Here is an 11,270-nt window from a genome sequence, read left to right as displayed (position 1 = left end):
CACACAGTCAAAAGCTTTGGCATAGTCTATGAAGCATAAATAGATGTTTTTCTGGAACTCTCTTGCTTTCTCCATGATCCAGCGGATGTTGGCAATTTGATCTCTGGTGCCTCTGCCTTTTCTAAAACCAGGTTGAACATCTGGAAGTTCATGGTTCACATATTGCTGAAGCCTGGCTTGGAGAATTTTGAGCATGACTTTACTAGCGTGTGAGATGAGTGCAATTGTGCAGTAGTTTGAGCATTACCATTGCCTTTCTTTGGGATTGGAATGAAGACTGACCTTTTCCAGTCCTGTGGCCACTGCTGAGTTTTCCAAATCTGCTGGCATATTGAGTGCAGCACCTTCACAGCATCATCTTTCAGGATTTGAAATAGCTCAATTGGAATTCCATCACCTCCACCAGTTTTGTTCATAGTGATGCTCTCTAAGGCCCACTTGACTTCACGTTCCAAGATGTCTGGCTCCAGGTGAGTGATCACACCATCGTGATTATCTTCTTCGTGAAGATCTTTCTTATATAGTTCTTCTGTGTATTCTTGCCACCTCTTCTTAATATCTTCTGCTTCTGTTAGGTCCATACCATTTCTATCCTTTATCTAGCCCATCTTTGTATGAAATGTTCCCTTGATATCTCTAATTTTCTTGAAGAGATCGCTTGTTTTTCCTATTCTGTTGTTTTCCTCTATTTCTTTGCATTGATCGCTGAGGAAGATTTTCGTATCTCTCCTTGCTATTCTTCGGAACTCTGCATTCAGATGCTTCTATCTTTTCTTTTCTCCTTTGCTTTTCGCCTCTCTTCTTTTCACAGCTATTTGTAAGGCCTCCTCAGACAGCCATTTTGCTTGTTTGCATTTCTTTTCCATGGGAATGGTCTTGGTGCCTGTCTCCTGTATTATGTCACGAACCTCCGTCCATTGTTCAGGCACTCTATCTATCAGATCTAGTCCCTTAAATCTATTTCTTACTTCCACTGTATAATCATAAGGGATTTGATTTAGGTCATATCTGAATGGTCTAGTGGTTTTCCCTACTTTCTTCAATTTAAGGCTGAATTTGGCAATAAGGAGTTCATGATCTCTAGTTTCCTGACCAGGGATCGAACCTAGGCCTCCTGTGTTGGGAGCTCAGAGTCTTAGCCACTGGACCACCAGGGAAATCCTACATATTAAGCTTTACACCCTATTTAAAATTTCCAGGAAAATATTACATAGCATAATAGAAATTTACACAGAGAGGTAGACACATGATCTTTAAGAACAATACCTTGGGCTTCCCTGGTGACTCAGTGGTTAAGAATCTGCCTGCCAATGCAGGAGACACGGGTTCAATCCCTGGTCTGGGAAAATCCCACATGCCACAGAGTCTCTGAGACAGTGCACCACAGCTACTCAGCCTGTGCTCTAGAGCCAGAGAACCACAACGACTGAGCCCGCGTGCCCTAGAGCCTGTGCTCCGTATTGAGAGAAGCCACTGCAAGGAGAAGCCCACACACTACAACTAGAGAAAAGCCTGCGCAGCTGCGAAGACCCAGCACAGTCAAAATACACAAATAAAATCAAAGAACAATACCTTTTGGATAAGTCCTAGGAAACTTTCCTTTGAGCTTGTGCTTTCTTCCTCTGACCAAACAGTGACACTTATTAACAGTCCTGTGCACTGTTCTGCACCAGTAAGCTGAGTACGTAGCAAATGTAATTGGATTATTAAAAATCTTATTTTCCCCTGATTATCTATTCTAGTCTCCAACTAATGACTACATGAGGCATTTAAACAAGTTTGATTAGAATTCTAAGGGTCATGACCTGTGAATCACATGAAGTAACTTCCAAAGCTTTGGGAATACAATTGAGGGCTCAACAATGAAGTCTACTGTCTCAACATCACCAGCAAATGTCTTGCACACCACGAAAAACCATGATCAATCCCACTATCTGATATTGTTCTGTATAAAAATGGAACACTACAAGTCCTCCTGATTTGACCTTCAATAGTAATGTTACATAGCATGATGGAGGAGCATTGTGAGAGGTAAGAGAAAGAAGAATCAAATCATTTATTCAAAGCTGTTTGAAGCACATTCTATTCCATATGGCCTTTCCAAGGAAATCCCTAAATTTGAGGAGAGCAACTGATTCATTTTGATGGCTTCTAACATACTTAAGAAGTTGATGTGTCAAGAAATGCCCTAAGGAAGCTTTTAAAGTTTTTAAACCAAGTACTTTGCCTTTATCTTTATTCCTTGCCACCAGAATACTAATGATAAATCTGAAACTATGTTCCAAGAACTGTACTAATGTTCATTTTATGTAAGTTGCAACAGAGACCATGTAGCCTGCAAAAGCCATAAATAGTCACTATCTGGCCTTTCCTGGTCTTAAAACTCTATGTCAAACCCTGTCCCAATCTAAGCTCAAGATGTTTTAAGATGCTCCCTGCTTTGGTTAAATGTTGGCTTATCCTGTTTATGATAGTCAGAGTCTCTGCATTTAAATTCTGCAGCTCAACTGCTTACTAAGAATCAACAGACTCTCAACAGCTCTCATAAATTTACACTTTGCTGAGGAAAAAAAAAAGTATCTTTATACACATCCATTTTGCTCCTATACTGTAAATTTTACCTTCCAGGTACTCCTACGATGTAAGTCTCATCTGGCTTTTATAAGGAAGGTATGTTTAGTTTTATAAGGAAGGTGGTTTAGTCACTAAGTTGTGTCCAACTCTTGTGACCCCATGGACTGTAGCCTGCCAGGCTCCTCTGTCCATGGGATTCTCCAGGCAAGGCAGGAAATGGGTTGCCATTTCCTTCTCCAGGGGATCTTCCCAACCCAGGGATCGAACCCTGGTCTCCTACACTGCAGGCAGATTCTTTACTGACTGAGCAACAAGGGAAGCTCTAAGGAAGGTATACGATCACTCTAAAGGAATCCCAACTGTTTCCAATTATCTAATTGAGCAAATGATTAGGCAATCAGATTTTAGTCTATTTTTCATCTCATAGCTAGTAAACAAAGCTCTAAATTTTAGTCACTAATCTCACTTGAAAGGGAGGGACCAATTCATGCTTGTTCCATGACAACAGCAGTTGTCTCTGAAATAGCAAGCCCTTAGATGACCTTACCTGCCTCCTGAGAAATCTGTATGCAGGTCAAGAAGCAACAGTTAGAACAGGACATGGAACAATGGACTGGTTCCAAACTGGGAAAGGAGCACATCAAGGCTGTATATAATCACCCTGCTTATTACTTCTATGCAGAGGACATCATGAGAAATGCCAGGTTGGATGAAGCACAAGCTAGAATCAAGATTGCCAGGAGAAATATCAATAACCTCAGATACGCAGATGACACCACTCTCATGGCAGAAAGTGAAGAACTGAAGAGCTTCTTGATGAAAGTGAAAAAGAAGAGTGAAAAGGCTGGCTTAAAATTCAACATTCAAAAAATTAAGATCATGGCATCCAGTCCCATCACTTCATGGGAAATAGATGGGGAAACAATGGAAACAGTGACAGACTTTATTTCCTTGGGCTTCAAAATCATTTCAGGTGGTGACTGCAGCCATGAAATCAAAAGACACTTGCTCCTTGGAAGAAAAACTGTGACAAACCCAGACAGCAATTCAAAAGCAGAGACATCATTTTGTCAACAAAGGTCTGTCCAGTCAAGGCTATGGTTTTTCCAGTAGTCATGTGGATATATGGATGTGAGAGTTGGACTATAAAGAAAGCTGAGCACCAAAAAATTGATGCTTTTGAACTGTGGTGTTGGAGAAGACTCTTGAGAGTCATGTGGACTGCAAGGAGATCAAACAAGTCAATCCTAAAGGAAATGAGTCCTGAATATTCATTGGAAGGACTGATGCTGAAGCTGAAACTCCCAATACTTTGGCCACCTGATGCAAAGAACTGACTCACTGGGAAAGACCCTGATGCTGGGAAAGACTGAAGGCAGAAGGAAGAGGATGACAGAGGATGAGATGGTTAGATGGCATCACCGACTCAACGGACATGAGTTTGAGCAAGCTCCGGGAGTTGGTGATGGACAGGGAGGCCTGGCATGCTGCAGTCCATGGAGTCGCAAAGAGTCGGATGTGGCTGAGCGACTGAACTGAACCAAGCCAGCACGAGAACAAAGAGTAAGAAAGTTCAAAGGGACAGAGGTAGCGCATTGAGAAGAAAAAATGTAGAACACCTGTTGGTAATCTTTCTGAGCAGCTCAGTTCCTATAGCTGCCTGCCCTTCCATCTTTCCATCCCACCCCCCTGCCCGCCCTTATTTTTCTTTTTCTTGTTTTCTCTTTCCTTAACCCCCTATCAGACAGGAAAGAAAAAGAAAGCAATAGAGAAAGAATTCATTTTGATACTTCTCTGCTCAAACCCTGGTCCCAAACCCACCCTCTCCCAAAGGCTGACAGTGCCATGTATTTTGCTGTGAGCGACATTACACATTCAAAATGAAATACTCCCAAAAGCAGTAACCTGTCCTAGAGAGAGACTTTAGCCATGTGCATTATGTACTCTCACTAATTAACAAAAAGCCTCAAGACGAACACATAGAAGCAATTAGGTCCAAACCAAAAGGAAATCACAGTCTTCATACAGGATGGTTAATGAATATGGAAATCCTGACCTATTCCCCAAGGATGCTGTCAATATTCAGGTTACAGTTCGGGTCAGGGCAGAAAGAAACAAGGTAAGAAGAGGTAGCATAGGCCTTGTCCCGTGAAACATCTTCGGCTGGGGAGTTAGTTTGCTCTCCTCTTGAGATCGAGCATGGTGCGGACTAAAGCAGACAGTGTGCCTGGCAGATACAGAAAAGTGGTGGCTTCTCGAGCCCCCAGGAAGGCGCTTGGTTCCTCGACTTCTGCCGCTAATTCCACGCCGCTTTCCTCAAGGAAAGCTGAAAATAAGTATGCAGGAGGGAATCCAGTTTGTGTGCACCCAACTCCCAAGTGGCAAAAAGGAATTGGAGAATTCTTCAGGCTGTCCCCTAAAGATTCAGAAAAAGAGAATAGAATTCCTGAGGAGGCAGGAAGCAGTGGCTTGGGAAAAGCAAAGAGAAAAGCATGTCCTTTGCCACCTGATCACACAGATGATGAAAAAGAATAGAACTTTCTTATTCACTCTTGACTGATGTCTCCTATTTATTCTGGTATTCTAGGATGTAAATTTGCATAAATGTATTTGTTCCATTTAGTTTTGTTGACTAGGCATTTAATTTAAAAAAATGAGGCTTACATTTATTTATTCAAAAGCAAGTAGTTATGATATTGGAAAGTTTGTAAGATTAATTACGGTTACCACAGTATTTGGTTTCCTTTACCCATTATTAAGCTTTTTCTTGCTAAAATTATTACATGATATTCTAATTATGACTCTGCTGTATTTGAGATTTGCTTAGATCTTTGTACTGTTGCCATTTTATTGGCATTTGATTATTGGAATGATGCCATATTTTTCTTCCTTTTATTTGCTTTAAAAAAGCAGAGGTAGATTTTTGCACATTTAAAAAGTAATGTTAATTAAACTGAACCTATACTCTTTTTAAGAAAGGGGAACAAAGAGGCAATGTTGCAAAAATTTGGATGGCTGTCTACCTTCTCCTTAGAAAAACTTAAGGGCAGTTTGGTCCTAAGGTTTAAAGGATTAATAAAGCTTTTGAAAACAACAGCAAAAATATAAATTTTATTTATATTGGAATAGTGGAATTCCATAGTGGAATCAGACAGGAAAATTCCATAGACTACTTTAAAAGAAAGGAATTTCCCTAGACTATACCTTTGGTTTCTTCTTCTTCTTCTTCTTTCTTTAAGTCGCTCAGTTGTGTCCGACTCTTTGCGACCCCATGGACTGTAGCCTACCAGGCTCCTTCATCCATGGGATTCTCCAGGCAAGAGTACTGGAGTGGGTTAGTGTCATAAAATATTACCCTTTGGGCCTATGCTTTTAAAGTTGGAAATCAATAAAACATGAAAGACAGATCGTGCCATAAACCCAGAACTGTCTAAAGTCCTTAGAGCTACTATCATGCTTCTCAAGATAACCAGGGGTATAATCGAAGTGGGTATACTGCTGCTGCTGCTGCTGCTAAGTCATTTCAGTCATGTCCGACTCTGTGTGACCCCATAGACAGAAGCCCACCCGGCTCCCCCATCCCTGGGATTCTCCAGGCAAGAACACTGGAGTGGGTTGCCATTTCCTTCTCCAATGTGTGAAAATGAAAAGTGAAAGTGAAGTCGCTCAGTCATGTCTGACTCGTAGCGACCCCATGGACTGCAGCCTACCAGGCTCCCCCGTCCATGGGATTTTCCAGGCAAGAGTACTGGAGTGGCTTGCCATTGCCTTCTCCGAGTGGGTATACTAGTACTTAGTAACTGATATTTTTCTTCCTTATCAGGCTTTTTGCTCACTGACCTCCTGTTAAACATTAACAGACATACTTTTCTGAAATTTGTTTTTAATAAATGAATGCTTATTTTCATAAAACTAAAAAAAAAAAAAAAAAGAGGTAGCATACATGGACTGAGAGGATTCTAGGAGAACTACTGAATGATTTTCAGGAGAAATGACCTTTACTGCTGGCAATAAAAAGTCTTTGGGGACCTTTGATAAGATCCTCCATAGAGCAAAGGGGGAAGCTCAAGAGTCACAGCCGTGGGAAATAGAAGTAGAAACAGAATCTTCAGATACAAAGGACAAAGATAAAAGAATAAAGCTTTGAAGCCCAAAAACCTGAGGCTCCTTCTCATCCATATCTCATTATACTTCTCTATCATTCTGCAACACAGCAGTCCTAATTAAAAGCAGTAATTGAAAGAGAACCAGAGGGGCAGAGCTGGGAAGGAGAACCAAAGGAAGAAAGAAGAGGGGAGGAGGACTGGGAGAAGGTAAGAAACATGAGCAAGAATGAGCTGGAAACTCTAAAAGACTCGAAGACAATTGTTGGCTGGAAAACAAAAATCTGGTATACAAAAATCAAAGTGTAGCACGAGGGAGGAACAACATAAGGGAAGGTGGACAAAGGACAAGAACCAGGGAACAAAGGGAGGGACTGAGCTCACTGAAAAAGAGAACCAAGGGAAGAATCAATAGAGAACTAATCCCCAGAAGGAGGAGGAGGAGGAGGAAGTAGAAACAACAATGAAACAAGCTGCTGCAGATTAATCTCAGTTGTGTCAGGCTCTTCGCAACTCCAGTGACTGTGCCAGGCTCCTCTGTCTATGGGATTGGGCGAGAACACTGGACTGGGTTGTCATTTCCTTCTCCAGGGGATCTTCCCAACCCAGGGATCGAACCCACTTCTCCTGCATGAGCAGGCAGATTCTTTACCACTGAGCCACCAGGGAAGCCCTGATGAAAGACACGATTAATCAAAAAACAGGGAGCTACAAAATACTAGTTTTTAAGTTACCACCAGAAATCTGAAACCACAGTGATACTGTCTATTGGTATGTTGTTTTCAAAAAATTATTTACATCAAAAGAGAGAAGAGATACTCATTTTCAGCATATCGGTTCAGGATGGAAGGAGAGTAAGATTAGGGCCAAACTGGGGATTTGAGATATAGACAGAAAATTCTGGTGAGTTCAGGAAGAGACCTCAACACAACTGGCTATTCAAGGACAGTGACAGGGAAAGGCATCATGGCATATTGAGAAGGGTGTTCTTTGAACATGCTCTGGGGAATAAAGCATCTTCACTAGTCATTCTATATGGCAAGAGAGGGAGAATGAAAAATTGCATTGTCCAGGTCACTGTGTGCCCAGTACAAAGTACAGGCTCATTAAACTCATCTCTTTTATTCATGTTGCAAAATAAATATCATGGGTTAAAGGACACTGGAAATCTCAATCTGAGAACTGTAAGAGGAAGCCACATGCTTCTGAAGCTGTAACCAAAAAAAGAACCAAGATCTCTCTAAAAAAAAACAACTTCCACTTGAACTCCTAAACCTAACACAAGACCCCACCCACTTTGTACATAATCTCACTTTATTGTCACAGCATGCCTGAAAGAGGTAGTAACCTCTCCAATAAACTCTACAAGACTAAGGTTCAAAGAATTTCAGTGTCTTACCCATTGGTCAATGAAGACCTCTGAGAAATGGACCACATCTACCAAGATATAAACCCCACAAGGCCATGGGTTTGGGGTCTGGGTCTATTTTGGTCTCAGCCATTCCCTCTTAAAAAACACCTGACACAAAGAAACTAAGCAAGAATTTATTGACTGAATAAATAAATGAGTGAATGTCTGTTTATGATTAGACAATGAACATGGCTAGGGAAAAAAAAAAAACCATCACCTTGCCCATCGGTCTTATTTTAAATTCATGATGGTTAACCTCCAAAGTGGGCTCATAGCCTTCACAAAGCACTCCAAGGTCTTTCAGTCCATTTTATTTATATATTCTATTTAAAGCCATGATTCAGGATCAGCTCACCTCAAAGTGAGTGGAGCAAAAAGATCTCAAGTTTACAAGCCAGGGGGGTAAGGAAAAGCCAGAAAACTCTGAGGAAGAGGAGCTAGTGTGGCAGGGAAAAAACCTAAGAGAATACGGTGCAAAGAGAAAAGAGAATTTCAAAACAGAAGGGATAACAGTTCAGTTTCCCTAAGAAATAGATTTCAAGCTTTCCTATGGGAGTAGGATGCATAAGGAATTAGGAAGCATGGAGTAGTACAGAGGCCTTGACCAGTTTTACCGGGGACTCAGAGGCTAGGAGAGCCCTGTAGATCAGGGGGCCCCAAGCTCTGGGATCTGATGCCTGATGACCTGAGCTGGAGCTGATGCAATAGTAATAGAAATAAAGTGCACAGTAAATATAATGCACTTGAATCATCCCCAAACCATCTCCTCTACTTCACAGCCTGGTCTGTGGAAAATTCTTTTCCATGGAACTGGTCCCCGGTGTCCCAAGGTTGGGGACCGCTGCTGGATATATTCCCCCCTCAAAGCAAGAAGCCAGCATCCACCTGTGACCGGACGCAGCTGTTCTCTGCACCTGACATTCATCCTCATTCACCTGCCTTCTTCAGTAGACGCACTCCAGACTCCGCTCCTATCACCAGACCAATAATTAAAGCCAAGTCACAATGTAATGTGGCTGGGCCTGCTGAAAGAACAAAGGGACTCAACGCCGGAAGAGCCGCAGGGTTTAGCAGCACTCACGCTTCCTTACACCCTGTGCCCCTGGGTCCTGCAGGTTTAGCGCTCCTGCTCACTCGTGTGGTGTGGACACCGAGCGCCGCCTCACCACCTCCCTCGCCCCGCCCTGAGAGCCTCTGTCGTCAGAGGGTGCCCCTGAGACCACTCCCGTGGTGCTTAGACACGGAGGCTCTCTCTGAGGGCCCCCAGGCTCCTGAGGATTTCGCTTCAGGGCTCAGTACTATTCTCTCCAACAGTATGTCGGTCCTAATTCTCCGTGATTTCAGTATACACATTACTCCTGCAACACCCTGCCATTTCGGCTCCTTCCCGTCCTCTCCTCCAAGGAGCCTGTGGTCTCCCCCGCCGCTCCCTCGCGAGCTGACCCCAGCCCAGACGCCGCCGTCACAGCCACCGCAGACGCGACAGGCCGCACCCAGCCCGGCGGGTTCCTCACTCTCTGGAGGGCTGTCCCTTCACAGCTGACGCTGGAACCTCAAGGCCTCGGGGCAGGCAGTTGGAAATAAGATGGAGAAAAGCAAAGAGCGGTGACAACCCTGAGAACAGACTGGAAACGGAGTCCGTCTCTGGCCGCCTCGAATCTTGAGGAAGCGGGCATCTCTCGGGACACAGAGCTGGCCCAGGGGCTGGAGAAGCTGTGGGAGGATCCCAGGGCCGCCTCACATTGGGGTGACCACCAGCAAACAGGCGACGTGTGTGAGCGAAAGCGCCAGCCCCGCCTTTGGAGCAGGAAGGATGATGGCGGCAGTTCCACGCCTGCGCCCAACGCCCCCCTGCCCCAACCAACTCTACCCTACCCTACCCTACCCTACCCGACCCCACTCCCCTCCCCGTCTCCCCCCTCTTCCCCACCCCACCGCACCTCCCCCCAACCTCCCCCCTACACACCCCACCCCACTCAACCCACACCCCGCACCTCCACCCCACTCCCTCCCCCCATAGAAAAGGGCAAGAAGGCAATCTGAGGAGTGTATTCCACCTGGGCCCACCTGGATCTTTACAGAACTAGCCTACCATCATTTTAACCAGGAGATTTTTAGAGAAACTTAACACCTGTGGTCATCAATTTTTCCTCTGACTGGACAAAAATTCATTCTGTTATTTCACCACCACTTTGCGGGTTATTACATTCAATATTCACACATGACACACCTGGAACATCTTCTGATTTTTGCAAAATGTTGTCTTCAATCCACTCTTATGCAGAAGCCAAGACTCATTCTCCAGCACCATGAGTTTCATCTTCATGTTCCATTCCATATCAATCACTAAGTTTTACACCGTCTGAATCAGAACTATACTCTGAACTACAATCATCGTCTGAGACACTAGTACACATGTCGCTAGGACAATCAGAGAAAGCAGCTGCATAAAATTCACCGAAAAATTCTTCTTGATGCAAAATTTCACCATGCATCATTTTTGAAAATTTTATGCTTATAAAATACACAGGTTGAAACAAAATGTAATGGAGCAAAATGTGAATAATAAGGACAATCATAAGCTGTGTAATGAACCCTTGATCAGTTTTAAGCTCTAACAACTTAGCATGGTGATGTTACTTGCATCAGTCTCTAAAAACATATTGATGCATCTCAGGTCAATAACATGCTGATTTCAAGACAGCAACCTCTGGCAGCCAGCTCCTCTCTCTCCAGCTCATTACCTCTATTTGTTCAGTCCCTCAGTCATGTCTGACTCTTTGCAACCCCACGGACTGCAGCCTGCCAAGCTTCCCTGTCCTTCACCATCTCCCAGAACTTGCTCAAACTCATGTCCATTGAGTTGGTGATGCCATCCAACCATCTTATCCTCTGTTGTCCCCTTCTCCTCCTGCCTTCAATTTTTCCCAGCATCAGGGTCTTTTCTAATGAGTCAGCTCTTCACATCAGGTAGCCAAAGTATTAGAGCTTCAGCATCAGTCCTTCCAATGAATATTCAGGACTGATTTCCTTTAGGATGGACTGGTTGGATCTCCTTGCAGTCCAAGGGACTCTCAAGAGTCTTCTCCAAAACCACAGTTCAAAAGCATCAATTCTTCAGTGCTCAGCTTTCTTTACAGTTCAACTGTCACATCCATACATGACCACTGGAACAATCATAG

At 43.6% G+C, this 11,270-nt stretch overlaps 1 protein-coding gene across 1 annotated transcript; it reads left to right on the top strand.

Moving 5' to 3' along the window:
* The first annotated feature begins 4,717 nt into the window (after positions 1 to 4,717).
* LOC129551118 (PCNA-associated factor) lies at positions 4,718 to 5,330 on the top strand. Its single transcript, XM_055418848.2, has one exon. It carries the CDS (start codon positions 4,774 to 4,776, stop codon positions 5,107 to 5,109), a length of 336 nt encoding a protein of 111 aa, XP_055274823.2. The 5' UTR covers positions 4,718 to 4,773; the 3' UTR covers positions 5,110 to 5,330.
* The last annotated feature ends 5,940 nt before the right edge of the window (positions 5,331 to 11,270 follow it).

The sequence above is a fragment of the Moschus berezovskii genome, chromosome 17 (assembly GCF_049115385.1).
Source record: "Moschus berezovskii isolate FMDL1 chromosome 17, NW_MosBer_1.0, whole genome shotgun sequence".
Taxonomy (NCBI): domain Eukaryota; kingdom Metazoa; phylum Chordata; class Mammalia; order Artiodactyla; family Moschidae; genus Moschus; species Moschus berezovskii.
Note: the sequence above shows the minus strand (reverse complement) of the source record. Positions and strands in the feature narration are given on the sequence as shown.